Below are 25,771 nucleotides of genomic sequence, written 5' to 3' on the forward strand. Positions count from 1 at the left end.
CGCGGGACCGAAGGTAATCTTCACTGGGATGGAGGACCCAGAGACGCACCTTGCTGCATTTCACACACAGATGGTCCTGATAGGTGGTACTGATGCTGCCAAGTGCAAGCTCTTCATGAGCACCCTGACCGGGATGGCTATAGACTGGTTCATTAGCCTCCCCGAGGGCCATATCACATCTTTCCGCCAGTTGTCGCGGTTATTCAGAGAACAATACTTAGCCAACAAGGCCCCGCCGCCGGTCTCCTACGACCTGTTTGATGTGAAGCAATATCAGGGGGAGACCCTGAAGGAGTATATCAATCGCTTCGGGGCCCAGGTTGTGAAGGTTGGTACAACAGAGGAGCCTATGATCGTGTACGCATTTGTGAAAGGCGTATGCCCTGGCCCCTTTGGAGAATCTATTATCCGCAATCGCCCTAAGACCTTTGCCGAATTACGGCGTAGGGCGGTATAGCACATTGCTTCGGAAGGGGAGGTATGTGTGAAGCGCACCAGCGCCGTACCCCCACGTCCGAGGGGACCAACGCGAGTTCAACCCGTCAGAGTCAATGAGACCACGACGGGGAGAAAGAAGTCAGAGGCGAGACGCCCCTACGACGCCAGAAAGCTCTAGCCTCGGGGCCCAGCAGGAGGCGAGCGCCCCGCCAGAGAAAGAGCAAGACCGGCGAGGTACAACTTCGTGGTTGAGTTGAAGGATTTGATTGCCGTGCCCAACATAGCTGAGAGGCTGAGGCGACCGGCGAAGACCGACAAGGTGTTAGGGCCCCGTAAAGACTCTTGGTGCGAATTCCACGAGGCTTTCGGGCACCAAATTGACAATTGCCTGTCGTTGGGCTACCAGCTAGATGAGCTGGTAAGGACTGGGTTTTTGAAAGATTATGTCGCAGATTCCCCAACGACTGCCACCTTGCCGTCGCCGGAAGATGAGCCAGTGCACGAGATGCCAGTACTTGGCGAGGTCCATACCATTGCTTGGAGGTTTCTCTGGCGGAGGGCCCACCGCCTCCCAGCAGAAGAAATACACGAGGGGGGTAAATTCAGTTGAAGAGAGACTCTCAGGGGAGCCATGGGAGTCAAATATCGTGTTCACACGACGAGACCTCCGAGATGTGGTACCCCACGACAACGATCCCGTTGTCATCTCCGTTGTCACGGCCGGAAGGAAGGTTCACATAGTGCTTATTGATCAAGGAAGTTCGGCAGACGTCATGTTTCTGTCGACCTTCAACAAATTACGGTTGTCCCCCGATCTGCTGAGTCCCTATACGGGATGTTTGTATGGGTTCGGGGATAACCAGGTAGAAGTCCGGGGGTACTTGGAGTTGAGGACTACGTTCACAGACGGAGAGGCCTCCCGCACCGAGAGTATCCGGTACCTCGTCGTGAACGCTAATTCTGCCTACAATATTTTGCTGGGCAGTGTCCTCCACCCGTCACATGAAGATGAAGCTACCAGACCTCAGCGGTCAGGTGATAGTCATCAGATCAGACCAGGAGGAGGCGAGGAAATGCTACGAAAACAGCCTGAAGACGAAGATAGGCGTTTTCATGGTGTACGAACGTCCGCCGAGCGCGGACGCAATGATGATTGAGGCGACGCCCGCTGGACTGACGCTTGAAGAGGCCATAGCAGAAAGGGCGATGCCCGAAGCAGATGTGCCAATGGAGGAGGCGCCCGGGGAAGAGGCGGTGCCCCCCGAAGAAGCGGCGCCCGCCGAAGATGATAATAGGGAGCAACCTGCAGTTAACACCCTAGAAAGGGAGATTGGCGGCAAAGCTTTCAAGTTAGGAAGCTCGCTAAGTCCAGAAGAACAGGAAGGAGTCGCAGAAGTGATTTCGCGCCTGAAGACGAAGATAGGCATTTTCATGGTGTACGAACGTCCGCCGAGCGCGGACGCAATGATGATTGAGGCGACGCCCGCTGGACTGACGCTTGAAGAGGCCATAGCAGAAAGGGCGATGCCCGAAGCAGATGTGCCAATGGAGGAGGCGCCCGGGGAAGAGGCGGTGCCCCCCGAAGAAGCGGCGCCCGCCGAAGATGATAATAGGGAGCAACCTGCAGCTAACACCCTAGAAAGGGAGATTGGCGGCAAAGCTTTCAAGTTAGGAAGCTCGCTAAGTCCAGAAGAACAGGAAGGAGTCGCAGAAGTGATTTCGCGCCACCTGGATGCCTTCGCATGGTCCGCTTCGGATATGCCGGGCATCGACCCCGATTTCCTGTGTCACCACCTCAGCATGGACGCCACGGTCCGCCCCGTGCGTCAGAGAAGGAGGAAGTTCAATGAGGAGCGACAACAGGTGGTGAAAGACGAAACGCAGAAGCTGCTGAGTGCTGGCCACATTAGGGAGATTCAGTACCCTGAGTGGCTCGCCAACGTCGTCTTGGTGAAAAAGGCGAGCGGAAAGTGGAGAATGTGCGTTGACTTCACGGACCTGAACAAGGCGTGCCCAAAGGATTCCTATCCGTTGCCTAGCATCGACGCCCTAGTGGACAGTGCGTCTGGCAGCAAGGTGTTAAGCTTCCTGGACGCCTTCTCAGGGTATAACCAAATCAAGATGCACCCCAGAGACGAGAGCAAGACTGCGTTCATGACTGAAACATGCAGTTATTGCTATAAGGTGATGCCCTTCGGGCTCAAAAATGCGGGCGCCACGTACCAGAGGTTAATGGACAAGGTCCTGGCGCCAATGCTTGGGAGGAACGTATACGCTTATGTAGACGACATGGTGGTGGCGTCGCAGAACAGGGTGCAGCACATGGCAGACTTGGAGGAGTTGTTCAACACAATATCCAAATACCGCCTCAAGTTGAACCCCGAGAAGTGTGTTTTCGGGGTAGAGGCCGGTAAATTCTTGGGTTTTCTGCTCACCGAGAGGGGGATAGAGGCGAACCCCGACAAATGTGCGGCCATTATCGCCATGCGGAGTCCGACATCGGTAAAGGAGGTTCAACAGTTGACAGGGCGGATGGCGGCGCTCTCGAGGTTTGTTTCCGCCGGAGGAGAAAAGGGGCACCCGTACTTCCAGTGCCTCAAGAGAAACAATCGCGTTGCATGGACTGAGGAATGCGAAGCGGCTTTCGTTAAGCTGAAGGATTACCTGGCGACGCCTCTAGTTCTCTGCAAACCGGTAACGGGCGTGCCCCTTCGGTTGTATTTTACTGTAACAGATAGGGCCATCAGTTCTGTGTTGGTCCAAGAGCAGGACCAGAGCCAGAAACCCATCTACTTTGTAAGCAAGGCCTTACAGGGAGCTGAGACAAGGTACCAAGCACTGGAGAAGGCGGCGCTGGCGGTAGTGTTCTCGGCTAGGAGGCTCCGTCATTACTTCCACAGTTTTACGGTGGTGGTAATGACCAACCTCCCTATACAGAAGGTGCTGCAGAAGCCCGATGTGGCAGGAAGAATGGTACGCTGGGCAGTGGAACTGTCAGAATTCGACATACAGTACGAGCCTAGAGGATCCATCAAAGGGCAGGTGTACGCGGATTTTGTAGCAGAACTTTCGCCCGGAGGTGAGCAAGAGGTGGAAGCGAGTTCACAGTGGCTGCTCTCGGTTGATGGCTCCTCAAACCAACAAGGGAGTGGTGCGAGAATAGTGCTGGAAGGACCCGACGGCATACTGATCGAGCAGGCCTTGCGTTTTGCCTTTAAGGCAACTAACAATCAAGCAGAATATGAAGTCCTGATTGCAGGAATGCTCTTGGCCAAGGAGATGGGCGCTCAGAATCTCCTAGTGAAGAGCGACTCCCAGTTGATTACGGGGCAGGTGTCGGGTGAGTTCCAGGCGAAGGACCCACAGATGGCGGCGTATCTAAAATACGTCCAGTTGTTGAGAGGGGCGTTCAACGCTCTTGAGTTGATACACGTCCCGAGGGAGCAGAATGCCAGAGCTGACCTGCTCGCAAAGCTGGCCAGCTCAGGCAAGGGGGGTAGACAGAGGACAGTGATCCAGGAGACCCTCAAAGTTCCGCGTCGATTCGTGGAAGACAACAGGGTGGATGTCCTCCAGATTTATGCATCGAGGGGAAGGCCGAGGAGTCACTCCTCTTTGACCCAAGATACGCAGAGGGCGCCCCGCATCAGTATATACGCGGGTGTGTCTGAGGAAGAGCGGATGCAGGTCTGTGTCCTGTCCAAGGGAGACACCTTGATGACGCCCTATAAACGATACTTGGCAGATGGGGCTCTTCCAGTGGACCCTGAAGAGGGTAAGAAAATCAAAAGAAATGCCGCAAGGTATACCTTGGTGGATGGGGTGCTGTTCAGACACGGTTTCACTCACCCTATCCTAACATGCGTCAGTGGCGATGAGTGCACCAGGATAATGGCGGAGCTACATGAAGGCATCTGCGGAAGCCATGTAGGAGGGAGGTCCTTGGCCTCCAAGGTAATACGCGCAGGTTTTTTCTGGCCAACGGTGAAAGATGATTGCGCACGACACGCCCAGCGGTGTAAGCAATGTCAAAAGCACGCCGACTGGCACAAGGCGCCACCAGAAGAGTTGCGGTCCATATACAGCCCGTGGCCTTTCCACACATGGGGAATTGACATCCTGGGCCCTTTCCCACTGGCAATCAGGCAGATGAAGTATCTGATCGTCGCCATCGAATACTTCACTAAGTGGATAGAGGCAGAGCCCGTGGCACAGATCACGGCGCATAAAGTACAGCATTTTGTGTGGAGAAACATCGTGTGTCGCTTTGGCGTACCTAGGCGCCTGATATCTGACAATGGGACCCAGTTTGCCAGTCAGCAGTTAAGAAATTTGTGCGCTGAAGTGGGAATCAAGCAAGTGTTCGCGTCGGTTGAACACCCCCAGACCAATGGACAAGTAGAGTCAGCAAACAGAGTTCTGCTGAGGGGGTTAAAAAGAAGGTTAGAGAAGGCCAAAGGGCGTGGGCGGAAGAGGTGCCAAGGATTGTATGGGCATACCACACCACGCCCCAATCCTCTACTATGGAGACGCCTTTCAGTTTGGTGTACGGGTCGGATGCGATGATTCCAGTAGAAATACACGAAAGCTCACCGCGTTTTCAAAACTTTGTGGTGGAGGAATCTAATGAGGAGAGGCGGGTAAACCTGGATCTGCTAGAAGAGGCCAGGGAAGAAGCTAGAATAAAAGCTGAAGCGATGAAGAGAAGAGTGGAGCGGCAATATAGCTCTAAAGTAAAGCCACGACAGTTTCAGGTGGGCGACCTAGTGATGAGGAAAGCTCACCCTTACGAGTTGGAGAATAAGCTGTCTCCCAAGTGGACCGGGCCCTTCAGAGTTACTGAGGCTAAGGGCAACGGTTCGTACAACCTGGAGACTTTAGATGGAGGCCCTATCCCGCGCAGTTGGAATGCGGCCAACTTAAAATTTTATTTCAGTTGACTTATGTAAGCAGAATGTAACAATTTAGTTGAAGGGGACGCTCTTTTTCCCTTTCGGGGGTTTTTTAATGAGGTCGCCCTAATAAATGTTAAAACCAGTTGACAAAAAGAAATGCCTTGGTTTTCAGCCTTTATCTTTCCTTGTTTGAAGATTATGTGATGCGCCGCCTAGGCCATGGCGTCGCCAAGTAAGAAGGCGTCGCCTAGGTCCTGGCGTCGCCCAGAAAGAAGGCGCCGCCTAGATAAGGGCGTTGCCCTGAGAAGGCGTCGCCTAGATAAGGGCGTTGCCCTGAGAAGGCGTCGCCCAAGTGAAGGTATGCAGCGTTAAAAGAACGAGACGAAAGGAAAGCGCGCGGTATATGAAGCATATGCAAAGTAAAGTGGCGTTGCAAAAGAATTATGATATTGAAAGGTGGTTGTTACAAGCAATGTTCAGTACAAACGGAGCAAACGCTACAAATCATGCAAAAACACAAACGGCCCACTTCTCAGCGCTCATCAGAGTCATCACTGGAGGAAGGCGAAGCCCCTTTCCCAGCCTGCAGCGCTCGAGTAAGTCGTGCCCTCTTTTCTTGGCCTATTTTCGAACCTGCACAAAGGGAAAAGATGTGTTAGAGACACCATGAAGGAAGACAGACACAGTTAGAAAGGAACGAAGGCCGAAGTCGCCTAAGGCAGTGGTTCTTACTTATGTACTTCTCAAGAGTCCTAGCGTTGGACTCCAAGCTGATCACCGTAGCAGAGTCAAAACCTCCCGCCTCAGCAAGAATCCGGCAAGCTATTTGATCACTTGGAGCCAGATTCTTGAGGGGTTTGGCTTTGAGGACCTTTTCCTCTCTCACCCAGTACAACGGAAACCCATCGAGGGCGTCGGGAACAAGATCAGTACAGCAGATCTTGAAGAACCGGCCTTTCCACCCCGTGAACGAGCTTTGGAAGGGTGTGAAGAGAACTCTTCCGGGAACATTGCTGAGAGTTACCCAGAGGTTGTGTCTCTGTCTCTTTACCTCAAAAAAGTGAAGAAAGAGGTCAACCGAGGGTGCACAACCCAGAAACCCAAAGAGGACATCGAAGGCCTCGACAAAGGCCCAGCTGTTGGGGTATAACTGGGCTGGAGCCACGTTGATCTCCGTCAGCAGTTCCTTCTCGAACCAGGAGAAGGGTAAGTGCACCCCGATTGTCTTGAACACCACCTGGTAAAAGTAAAAGAAAGGGACCCCGTTGTTGGCCCGTTCGTCTCCACACACTGGCTCCCCCAGGGTGCAAGGGAGCACAGCGATGTCGTCATCATGCCTCCTCGCGAAGGCCCGGTGGTCGTAAGAACACAACTCCCCTTTGTGTTCCCGTACAGCCCTGGTGGAGAGCAAGCATGAACACTCATCAAGAAGTTCGCTCGAGGCCCAAGGGTACAAGTCTTTGGGACGGACCCTGGAGGAAGCATCGTGAGAAGACATTCTTTAACAAGATCAGGATGGCTAGAAATGCAAGGGTTGAGCGAGGGGAGCGAAGGTTAGAACAACCCTTCGACAGAGAAGAAAGGGTGCAAGAAGAAAGAACGCAAGTAGGTTATGAAGAGTGAGAAAACGATGAAGATAGTTCCAGAGCTTGAAGAGTTAAATAAAGCGGTTAGAGTGCCAAACGACGTGAATGGATGCACCGCACGATTGATACACGTGGCAGAAGATGAAAGGATGACGCTGGCACCACTGGTTTAAATCAGAAAATGTCCCGTCAACAGAATATCCAATTGTACGATCCGCCGTCGAAAATGAGTCAGGGGCATAGCAGGAGTCAGGACTTGATGAAATGACCGAATGTCCCACAAACCATACAAGTAGCACCACGTGGATCAAGTCGAATGACAGAAGGTCCCATCAGCTATACAAGGAGCGCCACGTGGATGGCACAGACAAAGCCTTGGGCTCTTCGCTGTTATCAAGCATTGACCAAGGCAAGAGTTAAGGTCAATGTCGAGGTAAAGGTAACGCCCGAGGCGTTGCCAGGAAGGACGTAAAGGGCGACGACAGCGCGAGATGTCGCGGGCGTCGCCAACCCAAATACCGACAGGCGTCGCCTCCCCGATACCCACAGGTAGGAAAGACTGTGGAGGGAGGCGAGACCGCCGAGCGCCAGCGAGTCACTGGCAGGGTGTTCCCCGATACCTATGGGAAGGAAAGACCATGGAGGGAACAGACCCCCCCACGGCACTCGGCGTTTTAGACACCCGGGACGATACGGTGCTGCTCTAGCAGGCCTCTCCTTAGGCGTGGGCGCCGAGCGTTAGAGATCAAGGAAAAGACCTTTCGGTATCAGAGACGTCCCGAGGACGATACGGCTTCACTAAGTGAGCCTCTCCATGGGCGTGAGGGTTGGCGCGCAACCTTTCCCGATCATACCAAACCGCCCAACGAAGTGAAAGAAATGGGCAAAACACGGATAAAATAGTCGAAGCGTGTGGAGGGAAAAGAGAATGAGATCGCATAGCCAGAATCGTATGTGGCAGAGAAATAAATGCAACCATGCGGACATCCTAAATTAGTGACAAGAGTACAGATAGTTCAAAGAATTACAAGTTTTGACAGATAAAATCAAAAAATGAAGATAAAGAATGAAGAGTTGAGCTTGAAGAGGAAGGTGGCGGGTGAGAAGCAGCGGTTCAGTCGTTCAGGTCCATGGGCACGACCTTCCCGTCAACAACGTGGTGTGTGGGGTCGCAGTTCGACAGGTTGACGCCAGGATTCTCGCAGAACGCCTGGGTTAGGGCCTCTTGGAATCCCTCCTCGAAGGTACCCGCCATCTCGTAGATAAGGGACTTTTTCTCCTTCTCCAGTTCCTCAATGGTGGCGTCTCCAGAGGCCACTTGTTTCTCCAGAGCCTCTTTCTCCACGCGAAGCCGGCTGACCTCGACCTGTAGTTTGTCGTGGTCAGCGCGAAGAAGGTCCATAGCTTTGGCCTGGGTGGCCATTTCCCCCTCCATCAGCTCCGCCTTGGCAGTTTGTTCACAGCAACGGTCCTTCAGGTCCTTTTGAGTTTCTGTGTCTGCTTTGACCAATTCTTGAAGACCCGCTACCTGTACTTGGAGAGCAACTTCACGAGCGTAGAAGTCAGCCTGGAACTCCAAGGCCTCTGCCAGTTTCCTCTCAGCTTCTGCCCTGGACTCTTGTGCTTGTTTCAGAGAGGAACAATAAGTCTCGTTCTGGCGTCCCAGGGCCTTCATCTCCTCTTCCAGGGTGGTTGCTTTCGTTTCCAAGGCCTGGAGAGTTTGAGCTTGCAAGACAGTGTTTCTGGCCTGGGAGCGCCATTCAAGAGCCACCGCCAAGAAGGCCCCCAAATAGAAAGGCATACCTTCCCTCCTGTCGGTACCTTCTGGCATAGTCCCGTCACTGAAACCCCTCATCAGATGCATGATTGGAGGGGGGATGGCAATGAAGTCGGGGGCGGCAGCGTCGGGAGCCGGGGAAGCAGTGGTTTCTGGCGACGGCAGAGGAGGGGCAGATTCGGCGCCTTCGCCCCTTTCCTCTTGGAGAATCATAGGAGGGAGTGAGGTTGCGCTTGGAGGGTTGTCCATAAAGGGGTTCCCTCCCTGCGGCGGCGTTTCTACCAGAAGAGGAACCCGCGCGGATTTTCTCCTCCTGAAGGGTGCCACGCCTTCTGATTCCTCATCATCTGAGAGAATCTCCAAAACCCTTTTTCCTTTGTCGAGAGGGGTTGGAGCCGGTGACGAGGCCGCAGCTAGGGGAACGGCGGCGATAGGCGGAGGAGAATTGGGAGTCGGAAGCACTTTGGAGCCAGGTGGAGACGCCGGAGATGGGCTAGAGGGAGCTTCAGCGGTGACTGGAGGTGGCGGTGACGGAGCCGGTGGGAGAACCGGATTGGCAGCAGGGCTGGAGGAGGCGCCTGCCTTGGCGGCACGAGCCTCCTTCAGTGCTTTCGCCAACATTATTCTTTTGGAAGTGCCCATCACCGATCCTACATCAAGACAGGCCAAACAACAAGGATTAGTACTAGAGCAGTTATGTGAATTCACAATACAGGAAGAGATGTGAAATGCATGTAACACTGTACAGCGAACAGGTAGCATCAGTTTAATTCAGATGAATCAGAAGGAAGACTCTATAGCCAAACAACAACTAATGCCTCATAAATCACTAAGGGCAAATACCGAAGTAGGTAGAAAGCCCATGGGCATTGAATTCGTTCGCGATGAGCTTGGCGGTATCGAAGACTATCCCCAGTCCCGCCAAGGCTTTGCATACATCCCGGTCAGGCGGGGCAAGTTCATCCAGAGCCAAGTGCTTCATAGTTATGGGTTTGTCTGTCCAGTACAGGGGAAAGCCCTCTAGAATGGTAGGGTCGCGCTTGGTTGCGCGTACCTTGAAAAATTTCCCCTTCCAGCCTTTGAACGAATTCTGGAAGAGCGTAAGGATGATGCGCCTTGCAATCCCAGAAAAGCTCATCCAGAGGCTTTTCCCTTGCTTCTTTACCTCGAAGAAGTGAAGAAAAACGTCCACAGAGGAGGGAACACCTAGGTAGCCGCAGAGAATTTGGAACCCCCTCACGAAAGCCCAACTGTTGGGATGGAGTTGGGCGGGAGCAGTGTTTATCTCTGTCAGTAGCTCTTTTTCGAAGGGAGTGAGGGGCAGACGCAGGCCCACCCTTTTTAGCACCATTTGATAGAGGAAGAAGAAAGGGCATCCCCCAGTATCCCGTGAGTCCGCGCAAACGGGCATCCCAGGTCGCACTCGGCTTACCAAGACTTGAGAGTCATGACTTTTGTGGAAAGCATTGAAGTTATAGAGAGCAGGGTCCCCCCTGTGGGCCTCCACGTCCTCAACGGAGTTCAGGAGGGAACATTCGTCCAGAAGTTCATCGGGGGCCCAGTCATATTCGCCCTTGTAATAAGACTTAGGGAGCGGGGGAGGCGCAGTGACCTTGGTTTTCGCCATAAATGCCAATGCTGAAGATCAAAAGAGAAAGAAAGGGTTCAGAGAAAAGGGGTTGGGGAGAAGAAAAGGGGAAAATGGAAGAACCCTAGGAGCGCCCTACCCACAAGAGAACGAAGGGAAGCGAAAGGAACAACGAAGCATACAAACAATATCCAGAGAAATACGAGAATAACAACAGTCCCAGACAGTTCCCTATAATGCGACGACAGTGAAGAGTTGTGAGTGCTCGAAACCATACCTTTGTTGTTGAAATGGAGGCAGTAGGAGAGCGCAGGAAGGGGAGAATCGCAATTGCAGAGAAAAAAGGTTTTGGAGACGATGAACAGTGCGAAGCAGCAGAATGAATGAATGTAACAGTAGGGTGAGCGCGGGGTTTGGAATAACTTAAACGTTACATTTCGTAACCCAAGAGGCGCTAACTAAGGGCTGCAGGATCGGGCCACGTGTCAGAGGGTCGATTGCCCAGGGGAAGCGCAAAGGTCTCTAAAGGAGGGCCACGCGATGGGCCACGTGGCGCGCGATCAAGGGTAGCCCAAAAGGCGTAATCATCCCCATTTCAGGGAATGTCCAATCAGTCATTAAGAATACCCCTGTGGTTCAGAAAATGTCGCGTCAGTAATTCGAAAATTTGCTGAGTCAGCAGAGAATGACACGTCATCAGGAAGGCACGTGGATGGCGGGGGCAAGGCTTTAGTCTTTGCGCTGAAGACAAGTCTTCGGCTTAAGACTGGGGGGCTTGTGTACCGTCCCGTATCAGGGCGTTGACTAAGTCAAGGTCAAAGTCAACGACTGGAAGGTCAAAGTCAACTCAAGGTGTCGCCCAGGTGTAGAGACGCCAAGAGGAAGCGTCGCCAAGGCAGGACAAGGCGTCGCTAAGGCAAGGCGTCGCCTAGGTGAAGGCGTCGCCCAGGTGAGGGCGTCGCCAGATCAAACAGTGTAAAAGCAAGGCAATCACGGTGTGGTTCCCCGATACCCATGGGTAGGAAAGACCATGGAGGGAGCGACGTCGTGGGAAAACCTCAGGTCCCGATATCTCGGGAAAGTGATAAAGAGAAGGAAAAGGTGGCTTCAAGGCCATAGTGATAGTACCAGTGAAGGGTAGCCTGACTCGCGAAGTACCCCTGCCGCCCCAAAGACGCCTTCGGGACAGATACGACCTAAGAGGAAGGTCACGCCCAGGATAACCGGGTGCAGGGTGTGAGAGGAAGGCAGATACGCTCTCAGAGTAAGTGGCTAGATACTTAGGGGCATGAGTTGGCACCCAAAAAGCCACCCCTAGCGCAGTAGCACTCCCAAGCAGGAGGACCCACACGTAGAAACGTCCCCAGATGGGCAGAAACGCCCCTAGATGGGGTCATGGCGTCGTGAGGCCCTCCACGTGTACGACAGCAATGCCGGAATAGAAACACCCTCTAGTCAGGTGCCAGGTAATTAAAGATATTCAATACAGTTTCCCTTTTCAGCATTCAGGTACTATTATGGCTCCCAAGCGTTTCAACGTCTTAAATGCGCTACGTTTCGTAATTAAGCGCTTTCATGAGTGCGTTACGTTCGAGTTAAAAATGCTTTAAGGCGCTTTAAATGCTGGGGCAGTTTAAATAGCGCTGGGAATGTCGGAAAAAGGGTTGGAACCTTTGGCAAATTGACGAGAAACTCTTTGGTTGCTTGCCCGTGCTTTAAGGTTACGTACAAGTGACCGGAGAAGATTTTTGCCTGAAGGAGACAACACACACACATATACACAGTTTCTTTTACCACCCCCAGAGTGCCATACGCGGTGCTCAGAGACGTAGGTGGACAGTTTTTGGTGTTTCTTGCTGGCTGACTTGAGCGTCGGAGTGCACACGGCCGCTAGGGCGCCTCTTTGTCCTCTTTTTTGCAAGAATTCACGGGCAACCAACGGGAAGGAGTCCCCAGCTGACTGTTGAGGTCGTGCACAAAGACGTCCCGGTCAACCGGACGGAACAAATCAATTTGCATTTGATTTGAATTTGTTCAATTCAACTATAATAATAAACAATTACTAGATAGTCTAACTCTTAATATTACTAAATCGAACTTAGTAAATGATTTTTTTCCCTTCACTTCAGATAGTCCAATCATCTGATTAAGCTTTTCAACAAATGACTTGTTGTACATGATTTAGAGTCAATCATCACTACAAAAAAGTCATTAAATAACAACTAAATTAAGAGACAAAAAATAATTAGTCACTATATTGAGTATATTAGATATCATTTTAGAGACTAAAAATTATTGGTACCAAAAGTGGTTTATGTTATTAATAAAAAAAAATATAAAATAGTTTTTAAATTAGTATCTACCAAGGTTTAGCTACTAATATTTTAGATTTTAAATTAGTCTCTAAAATACTAATAGAAACTAATTTAGATTATAAAATAGTTAGTAGCTAAAACCTTAGTAGTTAATGGTTAGATACCAATTTAGAAACTACGGTATGAATTTTATTAATAATAGAAACTACTTTAAATACCAATAATGTTTTTAGTTTATAAAGTAGTCGATATAATAACTAAGTATTTTGATCTCTAAAGTTAGTTTCTATTTAATGATTTTATTGTGGTGCATCACAACTCTCACCTTGACTCTAAATCATGGAAGAACTTCCAAATTTAACTTTCTTTTTATCTAAATGAAAAATTAATTAGCTACAAACACCATTTGAACCTCGATCTTGATAAGGACTTCATAAACACATGTTGCGAGACTATCTTCTCGATCATAACCTCTTCAGATGTAATAGCATCTCTCACAAAATGTAGCCTGATGTTTATGTGTTTCATCCTATCATGGTAAATATGATGATTAGTTAGTTGTATGATGCTTTGACTATCACATTGAACAATCACATACTCTTGTACATTACTTAGCTCTCCAATCATCCCTTTCAACCATAGTGTCTCCTTTACCCCTAATGTGAGTCTGGTATACTCTGCCTAGGTAGTAGACAAAGCCACAACTAATTGCATATTAGATCTTTAACAAACTGTTGTACCAAAAAAGGTAATGACATACCCAGAGGTTGACTTTATGGGTATCAATGTTCCTTGCATAATCAACTTCGAATACTCTTCTATAGCAACTCTTTCAAGGGTAGATCTTCTATACACTAGACCAGAATATATTGTTTCTCTCAGATATCTCAACACTCACTTTAAAGCCTCCTAATGAGTTCGTCCAGAATCTGCCATGTACCTACTAACAACCATAACAACATGAGTCAAATCCAGTCTGTTACAGACCATCCCATACATGATGCTACCAACTCCATTAACATTCAAGGTAATCATCATCTTCCTCCTTTGCTCCTCAATACTTAAAGCTTGAGAAACTGAGAGCTTCGTACGGTGTCCTAAACATGTTCCCCAAGGTTTAGATTCATACATCCTAAACCTCTCAACCAACTTTTGCAAATACCCTTGTTGAGATAGATGTAGTATCTGAACTGTTTGATCCATTTGTATGTTTATCCCTAGTATACGCCTTGTGAGACCAAGATCCTTCATTTAAAACTCTGAACTTAGTCTTTGTTTGAGCTCCTCCAATTCATCTTTATACCGGATGGCTACAAGGATATTGTCTACAGATAAGAGTAAGAACACCACATATTATTCTTTCCTTTTGAGGATTTATAAGTAGTTAGCATAATTGCACCTCTAGAACATTGTATGCTTATAAAGTCATCAAATATATTGTACCATAGCCTTGGATCATGTTTCAATCCATACAATGATTTTTCCAAGGAACAAACATTCCTCCTCATCTTCAACAAACCTCTTGAGTTGTTGCATATAGACAGTCTCCTCCAGAATTCCATGCAGAAATGTTGTCTTCACGTCTAACTGTTATAACACCATATTCTAGTGGTTAAGAATAGATATTAAAATCCTTATAGAACAATATTTTTCTAGATGTGAGAATATTTCATTATAATCAACTCTTCCACCTGTGTAAAACCTTTTGCCACAAGTTTAGCCTTGAATCTTTGACCTTCTACACTTGGTATTTCCTCCTTCTTCTTGAACACCCACTTATATCCTACAACCTTTTGGCTTCTTGGTAGATCAACAAGTGTCAATGTGTGGTTCTTTTCCAAAGACTGAATCTTTTCCTCCATGACAACCTATCATTATTGACCTTTTAAACCTTCTACAGCCTCCTGAAAGCTTTTAAGCTCTAAAACATTTGTCTCCTCAGTTATTGTCAAAGCATAATTGATAAGGTCATCATATCCAAATCTCTATATAGGTTTGATCATCTTATTCTTCCTATCATGTGTAAGTTGATAACCAAAGTCAATCATTCAGGTAGAAGGTTGGTGAACATTGTATGATGCCTCCAAACAATCTGATCCCTCAGTAAAAGGCTCCACGACTCCACTTCAACATGGATTTTCTCCTGCCTTTTCTCTAGATCTCTGCACATCATAGTCATTTGAATGTTATCAAATGTGATATCTTTGCACATCATAGTCATTCGAGTGTTATCAAATGTGACGTCTTTGCTCATGAAATACCTAACCTCTCTAAGGTCCAACCTCCATAACTTATATCTCTTCACACCATGCACATATTGTATGAAGATGCATCTCTCAACACGTGCTTCTGATTTTCCCTTCTTTACATGTGCAAATAGCGAGACGCCAAACATATGAAAATGGTGAAATATATTTTTTTATATGTTTGTGAAAACTTATAAGAGTTTTTTTAGTATTTATTTAACATATTTGACTAATAAAATTGGTGAGTACAAATGGTGCATGGTTGAATTTTCACCATAAGGTCACGTGTGTTCGCAACTTGAAACCATTTTCATAATAATCACTTCTGTATAATTATTTAAAAAACAACAAATTTATTTTATTTATGTTTTTAAATTACAGTGTACTTCAACAACGAAGTAACAAACAAATGAGATAGAAACATATCCTGTGGAGACATGAACTTGTCCCCAATCGTCTATGTAACACCCTTAGTTACATTTATCCCATGAAGAAGGTACAAACCCTTCCCTATTACCAAAACATCTCAACCATCCACTTCCAATTCAAAATAACAAATATTTTTCCTCTTGTGATTTTTATTATTTTTTAATTTTTATTTACATGTTAAAGAAATTAATTTTAGTTTTAATTCAATATCAATACAAAAATATTTTTAAAAACATACTTTAAAAGTTACCTTCAATGTAGATATTGTCGATGTAGAATTTGAGGTATATTTTACATTAGTTGCGAACTAATGTAAAATACACAAATATTACATCAATGTTAAATACTAACTAATATAAAATATTCAAAACAAGTACAAAAATTAAAATAGCGTGAGACTCATTACTTCAATTGTCCCTAGAAAGAGAAGTAATATACTAAATGTGTGCATTTTTTTTATCAATAAAGGCACATAATACATTGGATGTCCCACGAGAATAGATGTAATATCTCAATTGTGTGAATTTTTTTGCAATAAAAAAACATATTACATCGGTTGTGGCCAAAATATAATGTATCATTTTACATAATTTATTTGCTTTAATCAATGTACAAAGAGTAATATTATATAGGTTAAAGTATCAATCGATGTAATAGGTGATTTTTAAAAAAAAAATAATCATCAATTGTGTTTATTTTTTGACCTGTAATTGTAAATCATAGACATATCAGAATGTTAGGAAAATAAGTTTTAATTTATTTATCCAAACTTAGAAATAACAACACTTGTCCAAATAAAAACTTGGAAAAAAAAACTAGCACAGCTTAATCAAAACTAAACTATAGTAATACCTAAGAACCACACATAATTCTAAATCATAACAAATTATAATTTTTAATTCATAAAAAATATTTTGCTCATTCATGCCAAATTTCTTCGATCACTACAAAAAGATCATTAAGTAACAACTAATTTTAGAGATAAAAAATAATTAGTTACTATATTGACTAAGTTATATATTATTTTATAAACTAAAAAATTATTGGTATTTAAAGTAGTTTCTATTGTTAATAAAAAATTATAAACTAGTTTCTAAATTAATATCCAATATCAATTACCAGAAATTTAGTTACTAATTATTTTATATTTTAAATTAATCACTAATTATAATTAAAGACTAACTAAGAATCCAAAGTAACTAGTAGTTAAAATTTGGTATCTAAGGTTAGATCCCAAGTTATAAACTACTTTATAAATTTGTATTAATAATAGAAATTATTTTAGATACCAATAATTTTTTAATTTATAAAATAGTTACTAACTTAGTCAATATAACAATTAATTATTTTTTCTCTATTTTTTTTCCTTGTAGTGAATTGTGTATGTGCTCAATGACTCCCTATATACAAAAAAAGTTAGAAAAAAAAATAAGAAATAAAAATCATTCTTCGTATTAAGCTTCTTAAAGATGTTCAAAGTATTTCAATACTTCCTCCTAATCATCAATAATATCTTAGGATAATATCTTAATGTAGTTTATATTACCGTTTAAGATATTACATACATATAATAACATTAAAAATAAATATCATTAATAATTTATTTATGAGTATTTTTTAAATTTTATTTATATAAATACATTCATTTATTTGTAACATATTTTAACTTTTTTTATTTCTATTTTCACTTTGTTTCTCTCCTAACAAGAAAATATGCACCAACTTGATAAAGTTTCTACAACTATTCAACAATATCTCACCTTTATTTCTATCCACATTATATTTCTCTTTTCCCAGCAAACCTTATCCTCACATCCTCACTGAAATGCTAGTCAATGAAGACTAAGACCGGGTTTGTCACAGTATAAAGCCACATAGGAATGCACCCATTTGAACCATTGAGTTAGAAAATATGGCGAATGAAAAGAATCTCCCTCTTTATGATAAATTTTGGGTGAAGCATACGTTTTCCAGAACAATGGATTCCTTGACTTTGCTCCTCCTCCTCTTGCTTCTTGGTTACCGTATTTTCTGCCATGACAGCTACACTTTCCCTTGCTTCGTTGCTGTCATATGCGAGTCATGGTTCACTTGCTTTTGGATTTTTATCATCAGCACCAAATGGTCTCCTGCATTCACCAAAACCCACATAGATCGTCTCTTGCTTCGGTAGGTCAAGAGATGTACTATACATGATTGCACAAATATATTCTAAACATATTACCACTTTTGTTAAGGTTGTCAATATTTTAGGTTGTTGTTTTGTTGTTATAGTGGTCTAATACATGTGTTTCTAACAGGGTACCTGAGGCTGAGCTTCCAGCAGTGGACCTATTTGTGACAACTGCAGACCCAGTGCTTGAGCCACCTATCATCACAATCAACACTGTGTTGTCTCTGTTGGCACTTGATTATCCTGCAAACAAGCTAGCTTGCTATGTTTCTGATGATGGATGCTCCCCTCTTAACTTCTATGCCCTTCTGGAAGCTTCTAAGTTTGCTAAGCTTTGGGTGCCTTTCTGTAAGAACTACAACATTCAACTTAGAGTGCCCTTCAGATACTTCTCTCACAACACCAACCCTCCCAACACTGAACATTCCCAACAATTTATCCAAGACTGGCTAAGACTCAAGGTAACTTAAATTTGTTCAGAAATTTATTTATAATTAATTACACTAAAAAAATGATATAATATGATAATTATTTTCGTATAAATTTATAACCGTCACAATATATATATATATATATATATAGTGATAGAAACTTTCATAACTTCATAAAGTTTTATATGACGATTCTTTTTAGTGTTACCAGAAAAGGTCCCCCACACAGAACCTAACTCTCACCCTTAAATATTGTAGTGTAATAAATTTAAGAATTTTAAAAAGACTTGTTAACAATCAAACAGCCATGATTCGTTTAGAACTTTTTAGCTCAAAATTAAATTTCATAAATATTTTTCTTGCGCTATCAATCAATTTAAGAGTTTTTTTTATTTATTGTATGGTTTTTGAAAGTTAGAATAAAGTTTCTCAGATTTATCAATAAAAAACAATTATTTTATAATAACTATTTTTTAAAATAAACTATTATATTATAATAAAATATTAATTTTTTTAGTGTTAAATATATTATTATTGTCGTACAAGTTAACGTTAAAACTGAAAGCTTCTTCTATATTCTGTGAGTATATTTTACGCACATTTTTTTTGTCCCTTTTCAAAATAGTCTTCACCAGTCCATTCATTCCAGTACAAATTTCTTGGTTGACAGATTCAAGTTTAAAACTAACACAAAATCCAGGGTCGATTTCAAATTTCTAATTTATACGTATTCCATACGTAATGGCAAATCTCTAACGTCCCTTTCGGCCATAAGATGGGACAAAATGTCGTGATGGGGATTTATAGAAAAAATTGACAATTCAATGAAGTTATTTTCAAAATATAATAATATAAAAAAAAGTATTATTATTAAATGAAATTATAATAAATTGATTGAGTTTACTAACTAAACTAATGTTATGAAAATAAAAATGAGTATTATTTGAAACACAAACAACTTAGGTATTATTTGAACAACAATATTCTTAATTAAAAATTCTAAGTATTATTGGATCACAAACATCATTGACTAAAATCCTGAGAATTATTTATAACCTAATATTTTTTTTTCTAACCCATTGAGTATTGTTTCTCTAGAGTTCAATCACTATAAAACCAAGTATTCTTTAGGCTACAACTATTTATGATTAAGACTAAATATTCTTTGAAACGCAATCACTCATAACTAAAACACATAGTATTATTTGGAATACTATTTTGATTAAATGTGAGTATTCTTTAAACAACTACCACTTTGGTTCAAACCAAGGTTTACGAAGAAAGTGATAAAAAACATCTCTAGATTATTCACTAAAAGAGAGGTTATGTCTTACAATGGATACAAGATTCGATTCATTCTTTTAGGTTGTTCTCGAACACAAACTATATTTTTCCTCACAACTATAAATGTTAAGAATAACTTAAGATATTATGTTCCCTCTAGTTGCAAGACTTTTTTCAACATTCCTTCATAGATATTTTTTTTATATAGAGCTTGAGAAGAAAAGATTCGTTGCAAATCCTTTATAACCATTATGAAGGTCTTTTTTTGCTATTACTTTTTCTTAGATCTTAGCATGCTTTGAAACTTGAAGATGCATTCAATGTTCTTAACTTAGAATTAAATGTGTATGACTTATTTGACAATATCTTTAGAACATGACAATATTTTATAGACCTAAGTATATGAATATTCTTTATCTTTTGAGCAAGGTGTAGGGTCTGAGATAGTTTAATGACTCTATAACATTGATATCCACATTTTCTAGATAAGTTGTTGACATGAAATAACTTTTAACATGTTCTTCAAGAAATCTTGATATTGATAAAATATTGTAACATATTCTTAAAAAAATTAAGAAATATACAACTCCTACCACCATAAAATAAAAATTTATTAGAATTTGATATGTACTACAAAATACTTAAAGGATATATTTGACTAAATATATCCTATTGAAAAAAAAATATTTGACTAAATATACTTATTTGTATTTATTGAAATAAAAACTTATAAATGATACATGTATATAATATCTACAGACATAGGCACATTTCAAACAACATTTATACTAGTTGTTCCATGCAACTTGAGTCTATTAGTACTTTATTTCTAACATAGTCTAATACATATAAAATTATGTTTTATAATTAATTGTTTAAGCATACAAACAAAAATTTATTATTATTATAAAAATTTATAATTATCTAATTGTATCTTGAATTATTATTTATATTCTTAATTATTATTTCAAAACTTCATTTTACGTGGTGGTTATTATGTCTTTGGCTTTTGATTGCAGAAGGAGTATGAGAGTCTGTGCAGTAAAATTATGAATGCAGCAACAAATTCGATTCCTCTCATAGGAGAATTTGCTATATTCTCAAATACACAGCTTAGAAATCATCCAACCATAATTAAGGTACATATTATATTATTGCAGTTAATTACATAAATAATAAATATATGTACCTGTCTTTTTCTACTATGCCAATTCGTTTTCTTTCCTTCTTCTAATGCAGTTTTATCTTTTAAACAGAATTAAATGTACTGAAAAGATAAATTTAATTATAATAAAACTATTTTAAAATATTACAATAATATAAAGCCATACGTGTTAAAAAAGAACTTTCTAAGTTATACTAATGCAATATAATGTTGATGGATTTTGCAAACCTTGTTATGTTAATTATTATAAATAAAAGAAGTACTTAATGATATATAGCTGAGTTTTTCCGATTACACTTAAATTGTTAGAAGTGTTGAAAATCAATCCGATACAAAAATAATAATTAAAAATATTTTTTTTTTAATTTGTTTGATTTACTTTTTCTTCAACCAAATAATTTCATTTTAATTTAAATCAAATAAAATTATTCATTGTATTTAAATATAATGTTATGTTTTTAAAATCAATTAATTACTAACAAATATATAAAAAAAACGTGTTTGTTTTTGTATAGATTAATATTATTTTATTTACAATACATTTATATTTATAAAAAATTTGGTACTAAATTTATTTTATAATTTATTTATAAATATCAGATAAAGTTTATATTATAAATACAATAACAATTAAAGTAAGTTCAAACTATATGTTTTCATTCTTTTTATTATAAAATATTTAATAATTCTTTTACAAAAAAATTGTTTTACAATTTTTTTAAAATTTTAATAATTGTATATTAGCAAAAAAATCCTAAAAAACCCTTAAAATATTAATTTGATTTTATTTGAATTTTATATTAAATTAGAATAAGATTAAACTTAACTATATTTTATTTTATATTTTGTTTTGATGATTATTTAAACCACATGTAGCTTCAAACACCTTTAATGAACAGTACTTATTTAACGAGACAATTCAATAAGGAGCACGTGATCACTTTATAGTACAACGCATGATTTGGTAGGTCCCAACCAATATATGTTGTGAAGCTTGAGTACCAACTAAAGTTTGGAGTTTGGTACACTTTAAGATAGCTGGTTCGCAAAATTTATTTTGTATTAAATGTTTTTTATAAAAACTTATTAAATAAAAATTAATTTTAAATATTAAAATATTTAGTTATTATTTTAAATTAAAAACTATCTTATAAATTAAAAAATTATTAATATCTAAATAATTTTTATTATTAATAAAAAATTATAAAATAGTTTTTATATTAATATTTAATTATTATCTATTAAGATTTTAGATATTTATTATTTTATATGTAAATTTAGTTTTATTAATACTAATTCAAAATTTAAGATATTAATAACTAAAATTTTAGTAATTAATTAAAAATTTATTTTATAATTTTTTATTAATTATATAAATTATTTTATATATTAATAATTTTTTAATTTTTAAAATAGTATTTAATTTATTTAGAATGATTAATTATTTTTATTTTTATAATTAATTGTTATTGTGTGTTTTGTTGTTGTAATCTAATCAATTGTAACTGCTTTGTTGTGTGTGGGGGTGAACTTAGTGAGGATGAATTTTTTTGGAAGTAATTATTAAGGTAAGTTTTGATGATGTTTGTATTTTGTTTTGAAATTATGAATATACATAACTCTTAGAATTTTTTTTCAATGGATTGGGATTTCTGTAAAATATTTCAAATTTATTCAAATTTTTCTCATAAAAAAAATTACTTAAGACTGCACTTGAATGAAAATTTGATTGGGGCACAGTCCTCTCGGTAAATTTTTAACAACAAATTATAGTGGATTCACCCCACCAATTTAGATATACAACCATCAATAACTAATTTAAATTTTAAATAATTTATTTATTTATTAACTAGCATAATTGTAAAATTTTATTTATTAACTAACCTAATTATAAAATTTTATTATTAAAAAGAGTTGTGGAGTTATATCATGCTTTATAAAAAGGTTAGTGGTGAAAAAGATAATTTTCAGGCAAATATTTAGCAACCCATAAAAACAAAAATGAGGACACTTAACTATTTTATCTTGATAGAAGAAAAATGTTATTATTTATGTTAAAAATTTCCATAATTTAAAAGATATAATAGTTTATACAATAGTATTTTATCTAAAGAAGACAAAGAAATTCGTGACCCTTGAATGGAGTTTTCTCTTTAATGCTCAATCGATCTAAACAAACATATTAATGAATAAAGGTTTGATTTATTTTTTTGAAAGAGAATGCATAAACAGCTTCAAAACAAATATTTTTGTACTTGTTGATAGGTAATATGCGAAAACAAAGGTCTTTCAGACGAGTTGCCACACTTAGTCTACGTATCTAGAGAAAAGAAGAAGCAACATCCACATCATTATAAAGCTGGTGCCATGAATGTGTTGGTGAGTTTGTTTTCTTCTTAACTAAGAAGAAATTGTTGTGTTACTAATAGTAGTTTGTATCATTATTTGTATTCAGAATTCTTACAAGATCTTAAATCACTGTTATTTGTATCATGAACAGACAAGAGTTTCCGGAGTGATGACAAATGCTCCCTTTATCCTGAACGTAGATTGTGACATGTATGTTCATAATCCAAAGATTGTTTTGCACGCCCTCTGCATTTTACTAGATTCAAAGGGAGAGAAAGAAGTTGCATTTTCACAATGTATCCAACAATTCTACGATGCATTGAAGGATGACCCTTTTGGAAATCAACTTGTGGCAACGTTTTTGGTGAGTCAAGTTTCAAGAAAGTTAGCCAAATAACCTTATGATGAACTACATGGCAAGTGTTAATAAATCCTCTTTTTGTGTAATGCAGTACCTAGGTGGTGGATTAGCAGGACTCCAAGGGATATTTTACATAGGAACAAATTGCTTGCACCGAAGAAAAGTAATTTATGGCCTTTCTCCTGATCATCACATTCAAAATGGAAAGAAGGATCATGACATCACAAATGGTACTTTGATTTCACTGTTACCCTTATGAGTCTAAATTTGTTATTCTTCTTCAGTTTCAAAAGGGTCTCATAATGTCGAAATATTTTGTCAGCTGATAAGAAACTCCAGTGTTTGAAATTATAGTTATCTGATATACCATGTTACTATGTGTGCAGGGAAATTCTCAGAAAAGAAAAGAATATTTGGAAGTTCAAAGGGGTTTGTGGAATCAGCTACTGATGCTTTGGAAGGGAAGACATTGGCTTCCAATAATAATATTTGGAAATATGTTGAGGCAGCAAAAGAAGTTGCCAGTTGTGAATATGAATATGACACTGCTTGGGGTAAAGAGGTAAACAAAAGAGAAAACTAAGTATTCACCTAAACAAACAAAAAATGAAAAAAAAAGCTAGTTTGTTCTTGAAAAAGTTTACTTTTTTCTGTCATTAGTAAAATTTTTGAGTACTGAGTATTGAGAATGTTAGGTGGGTTGGATGTATGGATCAACATCAGAAGATGCGCTTACAGGGCTGAAAATCCACACAAAAGGTTGGAGATCTGAAGTGTGTTCACCAGACCTTATAGCCTTTATGGGTTGCTCACCTCAAGATATCATAACTGTAATGGTCCAACAAAGAAGATGGGTCTCAGGGTTGCTTGAAATTCTCCTAAGCAACCACTGTCCAATTTTTGGAACCCTATTTGGTAAGCTCCAATTCAGACAGTGCTTGGGCTATCTTTGGGTCACCACTTGGGGCTTAAGATCTGTTCCTGAAATATGCTACAGTCTTCTCCCTGCATATTGCATCATCAACAACTCTACTTTCTTGCCCAAGGTATGAACTTAGATCCCATGCAATTTTCAAACTCTATGGTAGCAGAATACACACATAGATCAAGTAAAGTTTATTCATTTAATAATTAAACTTCATTTTTCATAAAGATATAAATGTCTTCATATTCAAAAGTTTAACTTGCATAGTCCTCAAGATAATCACTATTTGTTATTTGTAATAGAATTATTAAAGGTGTGGTTTTACAAAGTTATCTTTTATGTATAAAGGAAGGGAACTTAATTAGATTAAAAAAAATTGAATTCACTTGTGTGTATATATATAAGCATAACTTCTGAGTTAAAATGTTTAATCATATAATGGCTAGGAAAGTTGTACTAACATCACTGCATATAATCCATGATTAGAAGCTTAACATTTAAACAATCTTTTTTTCTTCCATTAACCTATTTTTTTTTTTGTTTGCTTAGTGCTTTCTTTTAAGGCTATAAAAAAGTACAAGAGTTTTAAGATAGTTACATAAATTTTAAAATATTACTTCATATTCAATAACTTACTAAATCCACACATTTTTCACACTATTTCAATCGTGTTGCAGGATCTTGGACAATGGATTCCTACCACTTTGTTTGTGATTTACAACATAAGTACTTTTGTAGAGTACTTGGGAACAGGGTTGTCAATTCGTACATGGTGGAACTCTCAAAGAATGGCAAGGATAACCACCACAAATGCTTGGTTTTTTGGATTATTGAGCATTGTGCTTAAGTTATTGAGAATATCAGACATTGTCTTTGAAATAACAAGAAAAGAGCAATCATCATCCAACGAGAGTGCTAAGGAAAATAATGGTAGATTCATTTTCAACGAGTCTCCAATTTTTATACCTGGCACAACTATTTTGCTTATTCAACTAATAGCTCTCGTTACCAAGTTGTTGGGATGGCAACCACGTGTTAGAAATGGACATGGATCTGGCATAGGAGAAGTGTTATGTTGTTCATATTTGGTTGTTTGCTACTGGCCATTTTTCAAAGGTTTATTTGGCAAAGGAAAATATGGAATTCCCTTATCCACGATATGCAAGTCAATGGTGTTGGCTTTCCTTTTTGTGTACTTTGGCAAAGCTTATTAAGGATGATTGGGTGATTGTATACTTCCTTTGGTTGGTTTTGCAATTTGCTACTCCATATTTTTCTCATTGTATGGTGGTTTTGCATATATTCTTCTCATTGCACGGTACTATTGTGAGAATAGTGTACCTTGTTTGAAAATGCTTAATTAGGCAAAAGTGTGAAAATAAAATAAAAGATAGTGAAAAAATATCACTCACTTACTAGTTTCTGTTTTTAGTTTTTGTTTTCCATAATATATGTAAAAAGTGATACCACACTCTTTCACATCTATATTTCAAAAAGAAATATAAGTGTTTGAATATATAAAAAGTGAGAAGATAAACATTAACAAATTTAGTTTGGAGAATAAATAGGTTAAAGTGAGATATTTACTAAGAAAAGAAACTTTATAATGTAGTACAAAATGAATAGTGAAACATGACACTACGACGTGGGCTACAAAATAAAATGTGGTATTTTCTTTTAGGTATGCATTGGATATTCAACATAACCATTCTAGGAATAACCATTCTAGGAGTGAAAACTATATTCTCCTAAAATTCTTTTGATCTTTCAAGACTCTATCTCATTATAAGAAAAATTGGTATTACATAC

The 25,771-nt window shown here is 40.0% G+C and overlaps 1 protein-coding gene across 1 annotated transcript; it reads left to right on the forward strand.

Annotated features, from left to right (window-relative positions):
- The first annotated feature begins 17,064 nt into the window (after window positions 1–17,064).
- LOC137834383 (cellulose synthase-like protein H1) lies at window positions 17,065–25,262 on the forward strand. Its single transcript, XM_090302765.1, has 9 exons — window positions 17,065–17,443; window positions 17,575–17,908; window positions 20,182–20,301; window positions 22,593–22,706; window positions 22,828–23,040; window positions 23,129–23,267; window positions 23,424–23,599; window positions 23,733–24,083; window positions 24,640–25,262. Exons 1-9 carry the CDS (start codon window positions 17,187–17,189, stop codon window positions 25,174–25,176), a joined length of 2,241 nt encoding a protein of 746 aa, XP_090158891.1. The 5' UTR covers window positions 17,065–17,186; the 3' UTR covers window positions 25,177–25,262.
- Window positions 25,263–25,771: the final 509 nt, after the last annotated feature.

This window comes from Phaseolus vulgaris, chromosome 5 (genome assembly GCF_051622355.1).
Source record: "Phaseolus vulgaris cultivar YP4 chromosome 5, ASM5162235v1, whole genome shotgun sequence".
NCBI classification, from domain to species: domain Eukaryota; kingdom Viridiplantae; phylum Streptophyta; class Magnoliopsida; order Fabales; family Fabaceae; genus Phaseolus; species Phaseolus vulgaris.

Excerpts from the sequence above, each read along its gene's own strand:
- LOC137834383 (XM_090302765.1), top strand. The coding sequence starts at position 17,187 with ATGGCGAATGAAAAGAATCTCCCTCTTTATGATAAATTTTGGGTGAAG. Across the intron at positions 22,707-22,827 it reads CTGGTGCCATGAATGTGTTG|ACAAGAGTTTCCGGAGTGAT; the intron begins GTGAGTTTGTTT and ends TATCATGAACAG. Across the intron at positions 24,084-24,639 it reads ACTCTACTTTCTTGCCCAAG|GATCTTGGACAATGGATTCC; the intron begins GTATGAACTTAG and ends ATCGTGTTGCAG.